General features: G+C 34.5%; 1 protein-coding gene across 3 annotated transcripts in view; it reads right to left on the bottom strand.

Moving 5' to 3' along the window:
* Window positions 1–16,555: 16,555 nt before the first annotated feature.
* PTPRD (protein tyrosine phosphatase receptor type D) overlaps window positions 16,556–20,485 on the bottom strand; it is a 1,191,315-nt gene continuing 1,187,385 nt past the window's right edge. For all 3 annotated transcript variants that reach the window (XM_063649531.1, XM_063649529.1, XM_063649530.1), the window contains one exon: window positions 16,556–20,260. In XM_063649531.1, coding sequence (XP_063505601.1) covers window positions 20,192–20,260 — 69 coding nt within the window. In that variant the 3' untranslated portion in view covers window positions 16,556–20,191. The remainder of the gene's footprint in view (window positions 20,261–20,485) is intronic.

Raw genomic sequence — 20,485 nt, 5'->3', positions numbered from 1 at the left:
ACAGCCCAATATATCTTTTTATATTCAGAAGCCCTGCTTTGAATTATCCAGTATCTTGTCTGCTCACCTACGCCCTCCCCTTTGCCCAGAAATATCAACTGAAGACTGTAAAGACACGTCTGCATCCATCCTGCCCACTGACCAAAAGCATCAAACAATACATAGATGACCAAATATTTTTTCCCCGTGGTGAGCTGTCCATGTGTGCTCTTTAGCTGTAATGATTGTGATAAGGGAAAGCCCTTTCTGTGCCATTAAGAACTGACCATGTGATTTATGCTGCAGCTCCAATAAGCATGTTGAGTATATTATGTGTTGCCTTTACTGGCAAGGAAAGCCTGTTTACTTGCTTCTTCTATAATAATAAAGCCTCCTTTCTTACTCTCTGCTGACAAAAGCAGTCTGAATGTGCTTTGGGTTCTAAAGCACCCTATTTATAGCCCCATTGTCAGATGATCTCTATTCATTACAATGCTGGATTTGCAGGTTATCATTCTGTGTCTGTGAAGGCAGGCACAGATGTTTGCATGGGGCATTCCTGGCCGACGCAGGAAAGGGAAGTCTTAAGGCTGTCTAGTTTCTGGGTATCTTCTGAGGACAGGTAAAAGTAAGTAAAAGTCCTTCTTAGTACATAAAGAATGGAGCCGACATTGAATCGACACACAGAAACCAGGTAGGCTGTGGGTCCACCCAGAGGAGTTTTTACAGGTCAAAGCCTCCTTGTTTTATTACAGACTCTCATCTTAACATTAGAACTTGATATTTATCACAGGTGCACTTCTAAATAAAATGTTTTAAGAACAATCCATGATTTGTTATTTCCTTGATTTTATTTGATTTCTCTAAGGAGACATTATTCTGGAAGCTTGTAGAAAATACATTTTGCAGGAATCTTTCATTTTGTACACCTTCCAGTGATCTAAGAGAAAGGAAGAACTTGAGAGGAAAGGCCTAACAAATATTTATTTGGTGTTGGAACCCATTCTTGAAAACCAGGAGAGGTAAAAAGCAAAGAAGACAATTTATAACGTATCATCTAGATGCAAACTGGAAAATGCATGGTGATACGCTGGCCTGTTGGAGATAGGAGAATTAGATATTGAGAACCTTATGAAGAAGTGAGGGTGTATCCTCTTTTATTTCATTGAGCAGTGGTTTGTAGTTCTCCTTGAAGAGGTCCTTCATGTCCCTTGTAATTGGATTCCTAGGTATTTTATTCTCTTTGAAGCAATTGTGAATGGGAGTTCACTCATGATTTGGCTCTCTGTTTGTCTGTTATTGGTTTATAAGAATGCTTGTGTTTTTTGTACATTGATTTTGTATCCTGAGACTTTGCTAAAGTTGCTTATCAGCTTAAGGAGATTTTGGGCTGAGACAATGGGGTTTTCTAGATATACAATCATGTCATCTGCAAACAGGGACAATTTGACTTCTTCTTTTCCTAATTGAATACCCTTTATTTCCTTCTCCTGCCTAATTGCCCTGGCCAGAACTTCCAACACTATGTTGAATAGGAGTGGTGAGAGAGGGCATCCCTGTCTTGTGCCAGTTTTCAAAGGGAATGCTTCCAGTTTTTGCCCATTCAGTATGATACTGGCTGTGGGTTTGTCATAGATAGCTCTTATTATTTTGAGATACGTCCCATCAATACCTAATTTATTGAGACATTTATGCAGCCAAAAAACACATGAAAAAATGCTCACCATCACTGGCCATCAGAGAAATGCAAATCAAAACCACAATGAGATACCATCTCACACCAGTTAGAATGGCAATCATTAAAAAGTCAGGAAACAACAGGTGCTGGAGAGGATGTGGAGAAATAGGAACACTTTTACACTGTTGGTGGGACTGTAAACTAGTTCAACCCTTGTGGAAGTCAGTGTGGTGATTCCTCAGGGGTCTAGAACTAGAAATACCATTTGACCCAGCCATCCCATTATTGGGTATATACCCAAAGGACTATAAATCATGCTGCTATAAAGACACACACACATGTATGTTTATTGCGGCACTATTCACAACAGCAAAGACTTGGAACCAACCCAAATGTCCAACAATGATAGACTGGATTAAGAAAATGTGGCACATATACACCATGGAATACTATGCAGCCATAAAAAATGATGAGTTCATGTCCTTTGTAGGGACATGGATGAAATTGGAAATCGTCATTCTCAGTAAACTATCGCAAGAACAAAAAACCAAACACTGCATTCTCTCACTCATAGGTGGGAATCGAACAATGAGAACACATGGACACAGGAAAGGGAACATCACACTCTGGGAACTGTTGCGGGGTGGGGGGAGGGGGGAGGGATAACTTTAGGAGATATACCTAATACTAAATGACGAGTTAATGTGTGCAGCACACCAGCATGTCACATGTATATATATGTAACCTGCACATTGTGCACATGTACCCTAAAACTTAAAGTATAATAATAATAAAATAAAATAAAAAGTGAGGGTGTACTGAGAGGAGACACAGATGTGACATCTATACTGGGGCTTGATGCTTCTGGCTACGAGGATTGATGACTTGTTCCTGCCTTCAAACCTTTGTCCTCACTTCCTCCACTAGAATTCCCTCTCCCTAGATTTTTGTCTGTTGAAATGCTCTTCTTTCTTTGTGGTTCATAGTAATCTGGAATAGAGGTCATTTGTGCACAAGAGAAACATTTTCCTTGAGAGATTCAAATCCTGAAGTTGGATATTTAGTATGCCAAAAGAACCCTTCTCACCTCACTCTATGTATTCCCAATACCATATCATATTCTGATTGCATCTCTCTTAAGGTTCTTGTCATATTCAGCTGCGTATTAGTTATTTCTCTCTTATAATGAAGTTATTTTAAGGCAAGTACTGTATCTAACTCATCTTTTCATTCTCAGCCAAGCAAAAATGTCTGGTATATGGGACCCACCCAATTGGTATCAATTGTCAGACTTACTGGGCTTTTTGAGACACATCTCTGGGTGCTTTTTACAGAAGATAATCTGAGTATTTGAATGTGGCAATATTTGCCCTTTTGACAGTCTTTGAAAGGTTAAGTCAATTGCTCAAGTATGTAGCTATTAAGTTGAGGAGCTGAGATATACATCCTGATTGCTCTACTCTAAATCCCATGTCCCCTGGACAGAACTATCTTTTGAAGGTTAAACAGTTTCATAGAGTTCCACCTGGCCTTGTTTAACTTAACCTTGAATTTTGTTCCTGTTTGGTGAACTGAGCCCAATGTGTTTCAGATGGGTGTTGTCTCAACTTATTAACGACAAAGGTATATGTTTTAATGATAAAATTTTTTTATGTTCCCATTTGAAACTTTGAGCTATCATAGTCCTAGAATCTAGATATCAGTGATCTCTTTGAGTCCTTCTGATCTTTTTCACATGAGGAAATGAGGCTGAGAAACTATGTGACCTTCCCAGATTACAAAGTGAGTGGCAGAGCTGAGATTAGATCCTAGACCTCTGGGTTTACATTTTGTAGTTCTTGCCATTTCAGCAAACTAAGTCCCCCATTACTGTGCAGTCTTCACTGCCACCTTTAGTGAATGTCCTTCAGCAAGTTATATGATCTTTTTGTGCCGGAGTTCTAATTAGTGCACCAAGAAGGTTGCAGTGGTCCACTTCTCAGGGATATTGTGAAGACAATAATTAATAGCTATAAAACATTCTGCAATATGCAGCGGTATACGAACACCAACATGGCACAACCAAATCTATTTCACAGTAATTAACTTTATATCCAATAAGGAAGAAATCAGTAGAGCAATTCCTACATGACTTGGCAGAAATGCCTATTGTCTCTGTATCTTAAGAAAGTGGCCAACAGGCAGAAAAGAGAATCAAACAATGCTTGTGAATTTATCACAAGATGTTTTGTAGATGAATATTGTTTTTCTTCTCAAATATTGTTTTTTAAAGCGTATGCCTTTTCAATGGGAAGGAAGTGCTGATATTTATCAACCATGAGCATAAATCCTCCATGAATAGTAACTATTATGCATATTGCATAAATTTCAGTTATTCCTTGATATGCACAGGGAATTGGTTTTAGGACCCTGCAGATATCAAAATGTGTGAGTTCTCAAGTCCCTTATATAAAATGGTATAGTATTTGCATATAAGCTATGCAAATACCTCCTATATCCTTTAAATAATCCCTGTATTACTTATAATACCTAATACTATATCAATGTTATATAAATTTTTGTTGTACTGTATTATTTTTCTATTTGCTTTATTTTTTAATGTTATTTTTATTTTTTGAAAAAATACTTTTGATCTGCAGTTTGTTGAATTCTCAAACGTGGAAGCTGTGGATATGAAGGGCCAACTGCATTTTTGTTATAAAATAAACACACAGCAAAGGTTATTTTATCCCCATTTTATAGATGAAAGAATCGCGGCTCAGATTAAGTAACTTTATTAACATCAGTTCAGCTAATAAATGCTGAAGGCAGGATTTGAACCTGTATCTACTATATTCCAAGGATTTTTTCTCCAATTTTTTAACTGTGGTAAATACATATAACATACAATTTACCATCTTAACCATTTTTAAGTGTACACTTCAGTGATATTAAGTACACTCATAAGGTTATGCCACCATTACCAATATCCATATCCAGAACTCTCTTCATCTTGTAAAACTGAAATGCTGTGCTATTAAACAAAAACTTCCCTTTCCCCTGTCTTCCATACCATCAATCCCTATTCTACTTTCTGTTTCTATGGTATTGACTAATCTAAGGACCTAATATAGGTGGAATCACAGTATTTGCCTTTTTGTTACTGGATTAGCTCAATTAGAAAAATATCTTCAAGAATCATCCATATTGTAGCATATGTCAGAATTTCATTTCTTTTTTAGGCTGATTGATATCCTCTTGTATCTATATATCACACTTTGCTTACCTATTCGTTCACTGGATGAATGGGTAGACATTTGGGTTGTACTGTAGTTTGGGTATTTGTCCTCCCAAACTTCAGGTTGAAATCTGATCCCCTGTGTTGGAGATGGGGCCCACTGGGACGTGTTCTGTTCATTGGGGCAGATCCCCTATAAATAGATTAATGCTCTCCACTGTAAGCAGGTGAGTGAGTTCTCTGTTGGTTCCTGGGATAACTGGTTGTTGAAAAGAGCCTGGCACCTCTTCCATCTCCCTCTGGCTTCCTCTCTTGCCATGGCATCTCTGCACTTACTGGCTACCCTTCACCTTCTGCCATGAGTAGAAGCAGCCTGAGGCCCTTACCAGATACAGATGCTGGCACCATGCTTTTGGCACAGCCAGCTAAATCGTGAGCCAAATAAACCTATTTTCTTTGTAAATTACTCAGCCTCAGGTATTCCTTTATTGCACCACAAAACAGACTAAGACAGGTTGCTTCTACGTTTCAGCTGTTGTGAGTAATGCTTGTATGAAATTGGGTATACATATACTTTTCAAGGTCCTGCTTTTAGTTCTTCTGGGTATACACCCAGAAATGAAACTGCTAGATCGTATAGTAATTCTATTTTTTAATTTTTTGAGGAACTTTTATCCTCTTTTCCAAAGCAGGAGTACCACTTTATTTTCCAACTAATAGTGCAAAAGATTTTAAGTTATCTACATCCTTGCTAACATTTATTTTCTGTTATTTTGATAGTTGCCATCTTAATGGGTGTGAGATGGTATCTTGTTGTAGTTTTAACTTCCACCTAATAATTATTAATGTTGAACAACTTTTCAAGGGCTTATTGGCCATTTTTCTACATGTTATTTGGAGAAATGTTTAAGTCCTTTGTACCTTTTTGAATCAGTTTTTTTGGTAGTTAAGTTTTAAAAATTCTTTATGTATTCTAGATATTAATTACTTATCAGTATATAATTTGTAAATTTGTTCTTCTACTCTATGGGTTGCCTTTTTAACTATGTTGATATTGTCCTTTGATGGACACTTTTTTTATGTTAATGAAGTCCAAATTGTCCATCTTTGTTGTTTTTGCCAGTGCCTTCACTGTCATATCCAAGAAATTATTGCCAAATCTGTTGTAGACATTTTGCCTTGTTTTTCTAAGAGTTTTATAATTTTACGTCTTACGTTTAGGTCTTTGATTAATTTTGAGTTAATTTTTGTTCACTGTGTTACATAAGAGTCCAATTTTTTTCTTTTGTATGTAGATATCCAGTTTTCCCAGCACCATTTGTTGAAGACTGTTCTTTCCCCACTGAATGGCCTTGGCACCTTTGTAAAAAATCATTAGACCATATATGTGAGGATTTATTTCTGGGCTCTTTGTTCTGTTCTATTGTCATATATGTTTTTTATGCCAGTACCATATTGTTTTGATGATTGTAGCTTTGTAGTATATTTTCAAATGAGGAAGGATGAGTTCTCTAGCTATGCTCTTTTTCTCTTTTGTCTTCAAGTTTGCTATTTTTTCCAAGATTGTTTTTGTCATTCAGAATCCCTTGAGATTCCATATAAACGTTAAGATGAGTTTTTCTATTTCTGCAAAAACATTATTGGAAATTTAATAAAGATTGGATTAAATCTGTAGATTGCTTCGAGTAGTTTTGATATCTTAACAATACAGCCTTCCAATCTGTGAACATGGAATGTGTTTATTTATGTCTTGAATTTCTTTCAGTAATGTTTTCTTTTGGTTTTTTGTTTGTTTGTTTGTTTTGAGATGGAGTCTCACTCTGGCACCAGGCTGGAGTGCAGTGGTGTGATCTCAGCTCACTGCAATCTTCACGCCCTGGGTTCAAGTGATTCTCCTGCCTCAGCCTCCCAAGAAGCTGGGATTACAGGCATGTGCCACCACGCCCAGCTAATTTTTGTATTTTTAGTAGAGATGGGATTTCACCATGTTGGCCAGGAAGATCTCAATCTCTTGACCTTGTGATCCACCTGCCTCAGCCTCCCAAAGTGCCAAGATTACAGGCATGAGCCACCATGCCCGGCCTCAGCAATATTTTATAGTTTTCATTGTAACAGTCTTTCACAACCTTAGTTAATTCCTAAATATTTTATCCTTTTTGATGCTATTGTAAATGGCTTTGTTTCTATAATTTCCTTTTCACGTTCTTTATTATTAACATATAGAAATGCAACTGATTTTTGTGTGTTTGTTTTGTATCCTGCTACTTTGCTGAATTCATTTATTAGTTCAAATATTTTGCGTTTGTGTGGAATCTTCAGGGTTTTTCTGCATATAAGAGCATATCATCTGCAAATAAAGATAATATTAGTTTTTCCTTTTGAAGTTGGATGCCTTTTATTTATTTTTCTTACCTGTTTGCTCTGGCTAGAATTTCCAGTGCTTTGTCAAACAGAAGTACCAAGAACAGGCATTCTTTCTTAAGCTTTAGGTCTTTCACCATTGAAAATAATGTTAATTATGGGGTTTTCATATATGGCTTTTATTATGTTGAAGTGGTTTCTTCTATTCCTAGTTTGTTGAGTATTTTTTATTTGAAAGAATGTCGAATTTTGTTAAAAGCTGTTTCTGCATCAATTGAACAGATCATGTGGCTTTTTCCTTTCATTTTGTTAATGTGAGGTGTTACATTCATAAACTTTCATATGTCGAAGTATTCTTGCATTCAAAGAATGAATGCCACTTTGTCATGGTATATAATTCTTTTAATACACTTCTGAATTCAGTTTGCTAGCATTTGGTTGAGAATTTTTGGATTAATATTCATAGGGAATATTGGTCTATAGTTTTCTCGTAGTGTCTTTGTCTGGGTTTGGTATCAGGGTAATGTTAATGTCATAGAATCAGAAAGTGTCCCCTCATCAATTTTTTTGGAAAAATTTGAGAGGGATTAATGTTCTTCATTCACTCATGAAGACAATAGGTCTAGAGATTTTCTTTGTTGGGATTTTTTTTTTCTTTCCTACTGATTCAATCTGCTTACAAGTTACATAGGTCTACAATGTAGTCTGGTTAGGTTTTGTGTTTCCAGAAATTTGTTCATTTCATCCCGGGTTATTCCATTTATTGGCATAAAATTGCTGATAGTTCCAGCAGCATGATCTTAGCTCACTGCAACCTCCGTCTCCCAGGTTCAAGAGATTCTCATGCCTCGGCTGCCTGGGTCACTGGGATTACAGGCGTGTGCCACCATGCCTGGCTAATTTTTTGTATTTTTAGTAGAGATGGGTTTTCACCATGTTGGCCAGGCCAGTCTCAAACTCCTGATCTCAAGTGATCCACCTACCTTGGCCTCCCAAAATGCTAGGATTACAGACATGAGCCACAGCTCCCAGCCTATTTTCCTGTTTTTTATTTCATTTATCTCTGCTCTTTATTGTTTCTTTCCTTCTAGCCTTTGGTTCAGTTTGTTCTTGTTCTAGTTCATTTTTTAATGTGTTTATAGTCATAAATTTCTCCCTTAGCACTACTTTCCCTGTGTCCTGTAAGTTTTAATATGTTGTATTTTGGTTTTCATTTATCCCTAAATATTTTCTAGTTTTTTTTTCTTGTGATTTCTTCTCTTACATATTGGTAGCTTAAGAGAGTGTTATTTAATTTTCACAATTTTGTAAATTTTTTCAGTTTTATTTCTTTTACTTCTGCTGATTTCTAACTTTATCCTATTGTAGTTAGAGAAGGTATCTTGTACAATATATGTCATTTAAAATTTACTGAGACTTAATTTATGGCCTAACATATCATCTATCCTGGAAAATAGCTAATGTATACTTTTGATAAATGTGCGTGTGGTATGTTTGGATAGTGTTATGTATATGTTTGTTAGATCTAGTTGATTTACTGTGTCAAGTCTTCTATTTTCTTACTTATCCTCTCTCTGGTTGTTCTATTCATTATTGGATTACTGACATCTCCAACTATTAATGTAGAATTATCTACTTCTCTCTTCAATTTTGTCAAGTTTTACTTTATATATTTTGATTGTTATTAGGTTCATAAATATTTATAATTGTTATTTGTTGTATCTTCTTGCTGTATTGAACCATTTATTAACATATGTTTTTGTTTCTCATACCTTTTTTGATTTGAAGTAATTTTGTGAGAAATTAGCATTGCCCTATTCTGCTGTCTTTTGGTTAATATTTGTGTGAAATATCATTTTCTGTCCTTTTACTTTTAATCTTTTTGGCTCCTTAAATCTCAAGTGAGTCTTATAGACAACACATAATTGGATTATGTTTTTTAAGTCCAGTCTGCAAATGTCTGTCTTTCGATTGGACAATATAGTTCATTTACATTTTAAATAATTACTAATAAATACTTCCTTCTGTCATTTAGTTATTTGTTTTCTATATGTCTTGCAGCTTTTTTGTCCCTCATTTTCTGCATTACTGTCTTCTTTTGTGTTTAGTTGATTATTTTGTATTGAAAGGTTTAAATTCCTTTCTCATCTCATTTTGTTAATATTCTATAGCTATTTTCTTTTAGTTACCATGAAGATTACATTTAATATCCTAAAATTATAGACTCTAATTTAAACTTATGACGTCTTAACTTGAGTAACATGTAAAAACTTTACTCCCTTAAGAGCTCCATCCTCACCGCTTTCAGTTGTTCGTGTCACAAAATTGTATCTTTATACATTGTGTGCTCCAAAACACAAACTAATAATTATTCTAAATGCATTAGTCTCTTAAATTATGTATGAAATATTGATTTACAAACTAAAGTTACAATAATGCTAGCTTGTAGAGTAATAATTGTTTTTAAATGGTATTAGTCTCTTAAATTATGCAGAAACCAAAAAGTGGAGTTACAAACTATTTTTGCAAATAATACAAGATTTTATAATTGCCTATGTATCTACCTTTAATGAGATCTTTCTACAGCTTCAAGTGACTTTTTTAGTGCCCTTTCATTTCACCCTTCCTGACCTCTTTGGTATTTCTTGCAAGGCAAATCTAATGGTAACAAACTCCTTTAGCTTTGTTTACCTGCGAATATCTTAATTTCTTCCTCACCTTTGAAGGACAGTTTTTTCCTTGGATTTTTTAATTTTTGTTTTGTTTTGTTTTTCTTTTGGCACTTCGAATATATTGGCCCATTGCCTTCAGGCCTTCAGCTTCTTTTGAGAAATCTGGGTAATCTTATTGTGGATCCTTGTACGAGACAAGTTGCTTCCCTCTTGTTGTTTTCAAGTTTCTTTTTTTGTCTTTTGAAAGCTTGATTATAATGTGTCTTGATGTGGTTCTCTTTTTTGTCTTACTTGGAGTTTATTTGATGTTTATATTTATGTATGTTATGAAAATTGGTCACAACCATCCTGGACAACAACCCAAGACCCTGTCCCTAACAAAAACATTAAAAAAAAATTAGCCGGGTGTGGTGGTACATGCTTGTAGTCCCAGCACTTTGGGAGGCTGAGGTGGCAAGATCACTTGAGTTTGAGGTTACAGTGAAATATGATTACACACTGCACTCTAGCGTGGGTGACAGAGCAAGACCCTACCCCTAAAATAAATAAAGACATAATTTAAAATACCAATGTTGGGAAGTTTTCAACCATTATTTTTTCAAGTATATTCTGTACCCCAAATATTCCATCTTTCTCTTCTCTTTCTGAGGCTTCCATAATGTTAATGTTTCTCTGCTTGATGGAGTAACATAGGTCCCTTAGGCTCTGTTCACTTTATATTTTTTCTTTTAATTCCTATACTCAATAATTTCCATTGTTCTATCTTCAATTTTGCTGATTTTTTCTTCCACTTGCTCAAATCATCCTTTGAACTCCTCTAGTGAATCTTTCAATTATTGTACTTCTTAGCTCCAGAATTTCTTTTTTTAGGTTGTCAGTCTCTTTATTAATATTTCCATTTTGTTCATACATTGTTTTGTTCTGTTTTACCTTCTCCACATCTTCTTTAGTTATTTGACTATCTTTAAGAATATTATTTTAAATATTTTGTCTAGTAGATGCTTGTATGCCTTGTACTTTTCTTTAACTCTGGAAATCAGATTCTCCCTCTTCTCCAGGGCTTGCTGCTTTTTGTTATTATTTTTTATTGTTTTTGTTTTGATTGTTGTATGTTCTCTGTGCCAGTCATCAGAGTGAGGTATTAACTTAAAGTCTTTTTGGATATTTTCGGATCCTATGCTTTTTCCTGGGTATGTATGGTCACTTTCTAATTTTTCCTGTATGTACAGTTGTTTTTGAATGTTTTTTAATATCTGACTCACAAAAGGGAAAAATAAGAATAAAAAGAGCACTGGCCCTCTATGTGTCTTTGAATTCACTTCAGCTGGAGAGAGAGGCTCGTAAACATAGGACAAACAACAACAGCCGCTGGCCTGTTTTTCTACACCTCTCTAACTAAATGCAGCAATTGGTGGTCAGAACACAGATCCCTGCTATTTGGAGAATAGGGTCTTTTTTTCGCTCATCCTGACTTCTACAAGCTGTGTGCAGGTTGCTCCAGGAACACATGCATAGCTGCCACGGGGCTGAGGGTGGGGGATGGGTGTCTGTTACTGTGCAAAGAGCTGAAATGGGCTAAAACTAATTACAATTTACTGTCCAAGCCTTCTCTTTGAAGTTGCAAGCCTTCAATAGACTCCAGAATTTCAAAATAGTTACATCATATTCTGTCAGTGCAATTTTTTTTCTAGATAGGGAAATTACTAGGGCTTCCTATTCCACCATCTTCCCAGAATCCCCTCTAGGATTTTTGGTTTTTTCCTTCTACATGACATTTTCATAGTCAATAGACTTTGTACTTTTAGTTAATTTTCTCTCAAATGATATAAGTCTAGCATTTATCCAGCCATACTCTCATGCTTGTCTGTTAGCCAATAGGTCACAGTTTTGAATTTGCTGGATAGGTTAGCACAATCTAGAATCATGACACACACATTTTGTTTGTTTTTTTATACAGTTCAAACCCAACACTTTAACTTTCATGATCTAACCCAGAGTGAAAAAGTCCCTATGTCTCATCATCTCCTTTATTTCCAGTTCTCAATAGAAAGAAAATGTTTATAATAAACAAATCGAGAGACAAAAATTATTTTCGTTGCCCCAAAATTTAACAAGAAAAATTTATTTAACAAATGGTAGCATCATTTAATAGCTCACCCAGCTACGAATGAGTAGTCACTCCACATAAACATTATATGTAATTGCATGTCATTCCCAAGATCCTCTGAGGTCTGACAGTGAGCTGGATCCTGTATATTGACAAACACAGCCGAATGCTTTTTTTTTTCTTTTTACATTTTCATCAGTAATTTTCAGTCTAACCCTAAGATTACATGCTTGCCACCTGCCCCCAAAAATAAGTGGTCTATAGCCTTGTTAGTAATTCTTTACAATGATACTTATCATCAACTGGACATACTTCTACATTTCAATTTCAAGATCTATAAGTGGAATTTTAAACAGAGTATTTTTTTTTCATTTTCAGTAATGATACAGATGTTCACTATCCAAAGTATGGCAGGCTTTCATATTTTTAATACTAACTTATTTTAGCCATGTGTATATATATGCATAGGTAAGAGTCATTAATTAAACTTTATTGACATATAAAAATAGGAAAAATGCACAAAAGTAAAGGTATAGCTCCACAGTTTACTAAAAAGCAAACACTTTTGAAACGAAATCTAAGTAAAAAAAAAATTACTAGCACAACGGAAATTTGCTTTTTGTTCCTAATCAGTACCTACCTTTCTGTTCCCCAAAACTACCAGGTATATACATTTTTTGTGTATGGCATTTTTTGCTCAATGTTATGTTTGCCAAACTCATTCACTGCTGTATAGTGTTTCATTGTGTCATTATACCACCATGTATTTATCCATTCCATTGTTGACAGACACTTATGTTAGAGTTCTTGGCTCTATGAGTAATGTTGAAATGGACAAACTATTATTTATGTCTCTCATTCACACATGCATGCATTTCTACTTGTTACATAGCTACAATCGGTATAGCTACTGAATAAAATGTGCTTATATCCTACTTTAATATGTAATACTCAATAATATTTCAGAGTGCTTGTAAAACTGCACTCTAGCAAGCATTGTGTGACAGATGTATTACTCTACATCCTCACCAACACTTGGTATTGTTAGTTTTTTTAATATTAGCTGTTCTTGTGAGCATGTAGCTGTGCCACATTGTAGCTTTAATTTGCATTTCCTTGATTACTTGTAAAACTGAGTACTTCTTCACATATTTTTGAGGAATTTAGCTATCCTTTTTCTGTGAAGTACCTTTTCAGGCCTAATGCCTAATTATATTGGGTATTCTGTTTTTTTTTTTAATTGATTTATGTGACATGGAACCTTTGTTATAATGGTTAATATTGGTAAGAGCTGAAGCACTATACTCCTTTCAAGTTTCTGATGTGAATGATTTGTCCATTGCTTTTGTTTAAATCATTTTGCTAGGGTTTATCAATTTCATTGCCTTTCAAATAATCAACTTTTAACTTTAATCTTTGTTGCTATCCTCTATTGAATAATTATTTTCAATTAATTTTTTTCTCATCTTTTTTATTTCCTTCTTTCTTGCGGGGCAATTAGCTATTGTTTTTTTAATTTGTAAAAAACAAGATCATTAGCTTTTAGCCTTTCTCATTTTCTAACATATGCATTGAAAGCTATAAATTTCACTGTAAAACCCACAAATTTTGATATAATTTCAGAATTTTATCATAACTTATTATTTCCATTGGGATTTTTTTTCTGTGAGCTATTGGCTTTTAAAAGTTATTTCTTAATTACTACATAGAGGGCTTTTCTAACTATCTTTGTTATTGATGTCTAGTTTAACTATTACTGTGGCCAAAGAACATACTTCACATTATTACAACTCTTCAAATATGTTGAGACTTACTTTATGGTCCAATTTCTAGTTAATTTAGGTAAATGTTTTAAATGCTGTTATAAATAATGTATATTTTTAAGTTATTGAATTTAGTTGTCTACATAGCTCACCTAGGTAAATTTTGTTAATCAGCTCATTCATATCTTTCATACCCTTACTGAAGTTTTATTTGGTTTGTTCATTTTATACGTTAATAAGAGAAGCGTCTAAAATCTCCCATGATAGCTGTAAATATGTATGTAACTCCTTTAAGTTCTATTTTTGTTGTCTACATTTTGAGGCCATGTTATGAGGTTCATATACACATAGAATTGTCACATCTTCCTGGTGCATTGAAGTTTTTCATCGGAAATTGACCCTTTTATTATTTGGTAATGGTATGGCTGATATTAATATAACTCAGTATAGCTTTCTTTTGGCTATGTTTCCATGGTATATCTTTTGCATCCTACTTTTAGTAGCCTCATGTTCTTACAAGCATTATATAGCTAGGCTAAAAATCTGTATCTGTAAGTTGAACATACTTTATTTACATTTGCAGTAATTACTGTTTTAAATTTTAAATCTCCCATATTACTTACTATTTGCCCCTCCTGTCCTAGATTCTCCTTTCTCTTCATTCTTGCCTTGTAAATTGATTTTTTTAAAATTATTCTATCTTCCCACGTATTTCAAAGCGCCCACAATTTGCTATTTTGAAATACTTACTGTAAAAATTTTAGAAAATGTACAAAGTGCAGCAACAAAATTTTATCACACAGTATCATTAAATAATTATATTTCTTTCCGGTCACTTCTTTGCTTTAAGGTGTGTGCATAATTTTATATCTTTTCTTGAAAAGTATATTATAATAATTTTTAATGTAGCTATCTTTTTTCCAAAACACTATTTAATAGTGAAATGCTAATGCATTACAAATGGCATTATGGTGTGTATGTAAAATAATATATGTAAAATTACATGTAATATATACATTACATATATATGTATTGTATATATAACTGTAAAACATTTTTACACATATACAATTTTACATATTTTAAGTCTTTTTGTATTATTAAACACAAGATTTCACAGGTCTTTGCCTATTTCCTCAGAATTTGCAGAAATTATTTTAAACATTATAAAAAATATTTCTCTGATTCATAATTTTACAAATTATTATAATTAAAATTCTCATAAAGTTTAATTATGGATACAATTAAGTGAAAGTCCCAAACTTGCAGTTATTATTAACTATTAATTCTGTGTGTGTGTACATGTATACAATCAGATCATATTTGTTATTCTTGGTATTCTATATCTGTTTAAAGTTATGAATCACAATTAACAAAATATCAAATCTGATACACTTTGAAGTTTCTGTCCTGTTTTTACACAATCAATCAATAGGGTGGTGATATCTGCAAAAGTAAAAGCCAATTAGGTGAAGTGGAAAAAGAGGAGTCTGGTTGTTCATTCAATAACAGGATTTCCAAAATAATGTTTGGATAATGGAATTGTTTTATTCTGTCATTATTTCTAACAAGTAGTTTTAACATTACCAAGCATACCTGTGCTTTGCCTTATGTTAACTAATTAGGCTGATCAGCAGCCAGTTGTTGGTCCCACAATATTCATTGCTGTTTGACAAACGGACAGCCACCTTAAACCCTTCTGGATTTGATAACTCAATGCACACATTCTCGCCTTCTGTCCATACTTGTGTTCCTGAGATCATCACTTACCCCAAGACAGGTTCAATTAGGATCAAGAAGAATTCATTCCATTCTAGGACTTTTGGTTGTGTTGTTAGGGGAAGTAAACTCTTCCACTTGTCTGCTCTGTGGTGTTATGATCCCAAAGCTTCCAGGGACTACAAAAAGGGAGTTTAAAACTGAAACTGTGAAAGTAGAAATCAGGCTGGATGATGGGAAGAGACATCATGTCCTGAAGGCATCACCTGAGCCCTGAATCCAGTTATGCTTGAAGATGATGTATTCCTACTCTTCTAGTAAAAGAGTCCATTCCTAATCTTTTAGTACATGAGTCAGTAAACGCCTTTCTTTTCCTGTAGACCAATTTGAGTCAGACTTTCTGTCACTCACAATTGAAAGTCCTAACTTCAAGGATCCTACACTTTCCTTCATAGCACTGGTCTCATGTGATGTTACTATTACTTCAGTGCCAACCTCTCTCAGTAGACTGTAGTCTGTATGCAAACAGCAGTATCTCATTTGTTCAGAGCTGCACTTCCAATACCTAGAACAATTCTGACCCATTATTGGTACTTGATCATATTGAATTACTGAATAAATAACGCAAACCAAGTATTTTCTTAGCCATGTTCCCGAAGGTATGAATAAATTAACACTATGGAACTATTTTTATGTGCATGAAAGTTGTTGTTTCGAGATGAAAATACATACATACATATAGATGTATATATACAGTTGTGCACTTAAATTTATATATAGTAGTCATCTTCCACAGAATCAAAGATTGCCTATGATCTCTGATATGAATGAAAGCAATGCCTCTTTGTTCTGTGAACTTGGAAAAACTATTTCTCTGAGTCTCTGTTTGCTTACCAGTGAAAAGTGCTTACCTCAAGGTAGAGATTTTTAAACAGTAGTCTCTCGGTAAACAGAATTATTACTAGTACAAGGAACTAACTAGATAACCAGAAGAGAAGAGAGAACATATAGTCAGTTCAAAACCAAAGTGTTTGCATGGACAAAAGCAAAGGCCAGGGCTGCATAACACTGACATTTTTATTAGAATTCATTTGTAACAAATGGAACTTGTGTCAGCAAAGAACTGATTTTCATACAGACTTCTTTCGCCACCAATGTAACGAAGTAAGAAAATAAAAAGCACGCCTTTCATTCTGTAAAACATTTACGCGTACTACTAATTAGAGGTAATTGTATTTTTTAACAAGCCATTTTACAAGTTATTTTTTTTTAATTTTTCAGTCTATGCATCCAAAACGAGAGCAAAGAACACAACTGTTATTATCTTTGTAAAGACACTCCAAGCTGGGATGGCAAAGCCACATAACGGATGGATAGAATGGATCTGTAGCCTTCTGATCTCTGCTGGAGTATCAGGGCACCCATAAACCCAAAAGGAACCAAAACCCAAAAAGAAAAACAAAAAGGGAATTAAAAATAAAAGAACTTAAACAAAGCAAAACCGAAAACAAACAGGAAAGAAAAAAAAATACGTGCATTACTGCAGACTTTTTTCCCTTCCTGTTTCTATGTTGTGTTATTTACATACACACAAATGAATTTCCGAAGCAGTTTCTTACAGATGGGTTCAAGTAATATCATTATTGGGTGTAGAATCAATAGGGCAGTGCATAGTACAAAGGTATAGAAAGTGCAAAGTTCCCTAGAGGCCCTTCCCTCCCCTGGCTGTCCTCGCCGTTTTCTAACCATGCAAATCATTTTTAAAAAAGAGCTAAAATAAAGTTCTGTACAAATCACTTTTTATATATTTTGATTTTTTTACCATTGTAACTAATTACAAAATTATACATAACTACACGTACATAGGTAAATAATAGCACCGTACTGGTTATGATGATGAAAATAACTGGAAACTTGAAAGCTTGTGGTAATGGCAGATAAAGATGGTTTACCTGGGAAATTAAAACTTGAATGGTTGTACAGAAAAGCACAGAGTGGAATGCACATCAATGACAGTAAGGGAGTTAGTTCTAGGAACAGCTCCTGAACAGTAAGATTCCCGCAATAGTCTCCGCCTCGTTCGTCTATGGTATGCATCCCATTCATTTTCTTCTTCTGATTATTGTCATCTTTCCCTTTGCCAAATGGGCAGTTATTGTTTCAGGGAGAGAAGCTGCTCATTGGCCAATCATTCTGGTGTGCAATGCTCCATCAGATTCTACATGTCCAACAAGGCATGTCTGGATGATGCAATGTCTCTCTGACCCCCTTTGTTTAACTAAAAGAAAATTATAGCACTGAGTAATCTGGCACTTGGATAAATCTCCAAAAAGATACAAACTAAAAGAAAATGATAACAGACCCACATAGTGCACATTCTTCTCTGGTTCTGATGTAGGTTAGAGAGTCTCATTCTGAGGTAGCCTTCTAGATACTTTTTTTTAGTATTATATATTTTTTCTTTTTTTTCTTTTTCTTTGTTTTTTACAAAAGTGCTCAAATACAATGCTTGCAAATGTTTGGTCTCTTGGATTTCACTCTGCTAGCAATGGGAAAATGTGGAAAACAAAAATCCTTCCATGCAGAACATCCATGAAGCTAAAATTAAACTAAAGTAGTATACTCATACCAAAACTCTTTAAGAGTTCCTTGGATATTTTGAGGATTATTTAAACTCATGTAATATGTGGCAAACTTATGCCATCATCCATGGCTTCCTATAGAAATTATGTTGGAACAATTGGGGGTAAGATACATATATATAGAGTTTATTTCCCCTTTTAGAAAAATCCTAATGGAATATCAAATATATTCCAAAGTTGCCAATGATATTTGTTACTAAAATAAGTTTGGTGCAGTTACTGCATGTTCCAGAGCGGATTTGGAAGGGAATATAAATAAAACAAGTAGCTTTTTCTGATGTTGATGATTGGTAAAAGGAAGAAGGGCCCTGATTATCCAAGTGCTTTGGGCTGGTACAATCACTAACATCCCCGACTTGGCTGAAAACTAGGAATGCATATTATTCAAAGAGTTTTTGTACATGTGGTAAACAGATAATGCTTTAATAGAAAGAGTAACAGATACGAACAGTGAATGGAAATACGAACCAAAAGCTAAAAAGAAATGCTATTAAAATAGGCATCAATTATAAGGCACTCTAAATGCAAAACTAAAACCAAAACGAAACAAAGTACAGCACTTCCCAGGAATGCTGTATGCCACAAAATGTTTCTGACTGAACAGAGTAACATGAATTTGGCTTTGCCCCTGTTACATATCATAAATGCAAATTTCATAGCACATACTACAGACGATATACGATTGAATACACTTTTTTTAAACAACTCGATAGCTGATATATTACAACATTCTCCCCTCCTAAAGGGATATGCACTGACCTTTCCCACATGCACACCTCTTAGCTATTTAATAATTTTTATTGCACTAGAGTGTTAGAAATATTGAACTTTGTTGGAAGCCTGACTAACAAACAAAACAGAATTTGTGAATATGATTGATTGGTTAGGTGGGGGGAGATTGGGTAGGAAATTAGGGGGTGAGGTTTGACAATCACTGATGTGCATTCCTCATTTCCCTTTAAAGAAATATCAATATGTCAAAAAATTAAGAATAAATGGAAAGAGATGTTTACAATAGCTTTTCTACATTTAAAAAAACTAAATCAATCATGGAAGAACTGACTGATAGCTATATCTATCTATTTTTTATGTGGACACACTGTCTATATATACATAGACACCCTTATAAAATATGGATATATATGTATATATGTTAGCAGCAACTTTATACTTTGCGCCTCCCTGTTGATTCCAAAAACAAAACAAAATAATAATTATCTTTGATTATTTGAAGAGAATGGGTACTTTCTCACCAATCAATCAAAACTGAACAGAAGTGTAAAATTAATATATCTGACGAGACCGATACTGTAGATTGAGTTTTGCACAAAAATGTGCAAATTTTCAAATGATTTGATATTTCTACAGCAAGATATTACAGATAACAGTTCTACAGCTTAAAAAAACCTACGATTTGGAAATAAAAAATGAAGAGTTATGTAACTTTTTTAAAATTCACTTTATCGAATGATACATTTTGTTAAAAAAAAGTTTACACAGTTAGAAATGAAGCACAGGTCAGCAGTATCTTTACAATACTAAAAAACTAAATCAAGGACTTTCTTTTTAAACAAACGTTCCCTCCCCCCTTTCCCCCTAAAATGTTATTATGAGCAGTATGGTGGGAAGGGGTGATGTCAAAGCAGAGTCCGTTTCATTGTGAGAAGCCACACCAGCACACATCTTGTGCTGAACTGCAGCATTCTGGCAATTTCTCCTTGCACCTTTCAAGCAATCCTGAATAAGATGGTGGTTCTTTGCTGTGATTTCTTCTTCCCTTGATTTTGAATCCTTGAGGTATCTGTAAATAAAATCCTTCAGATGCCTCATCAGTCAGGATTCTCTTCATTATTTTTCAGGTTAGATTATTAAACTGTGAATTCTTGGTCCACCTGGAATAATTTGTTTTTAATTTGTTTTGTGTGTAATAGTCCCACTAAGTAGTTGTTAGCTAGAAGTTAAGAAGGACTTCTCAAGTGCCCTGTATGGCTCAGAAGAGACTCCATGGATATTGAAGGGCCTGTAGTAAAAATCCAGAATGGGTCAGGGGTTTCTACGTTGCATAGTGGTCAAAGCTGCCCAGGTACTCTAGTGCGGCTCGATAGCAAAACTGATATTGATCCTGCAGGAGACAATGAATGGGGAGAAGCAAAAGAAGGGACCATGAGCATATTTTAATAGAAAAATAAAAATCAATATTGGATAACAAAATTACATCTATATAGGGGAAAAATCACTACTTTCGTCAATCGGTCTAATCCAATGATCAATTGGTTATAGTGAACAGAGAAAAAGTAGCCACACGGGATGTTGATTAACTTTGTCAATCAATTTGACTAAAACAATC

Source organism: Pongo pygmaeus, chromosome 13 (assembly GCF_028885625.2).
Source record: "Pongo pygmaeus isolate AG05252 chromosome 13, NHGRI_mPonPyg2-v2.0_pri, whole genome shotgun sequence".
In the NCBI taxonomy this organism is placed as follows: domain Eukaryota; kingdom Metazoa; phylum Chordata; class Mammalia; order Primates; family Hominidae; genus Pongo; species Pongo pygmaeus.
The sequence above is the reverse complement of the archived record's forward strand: the minus strand, read 5'-3'. Positions and strand labels throughout refer to the sequence as shown.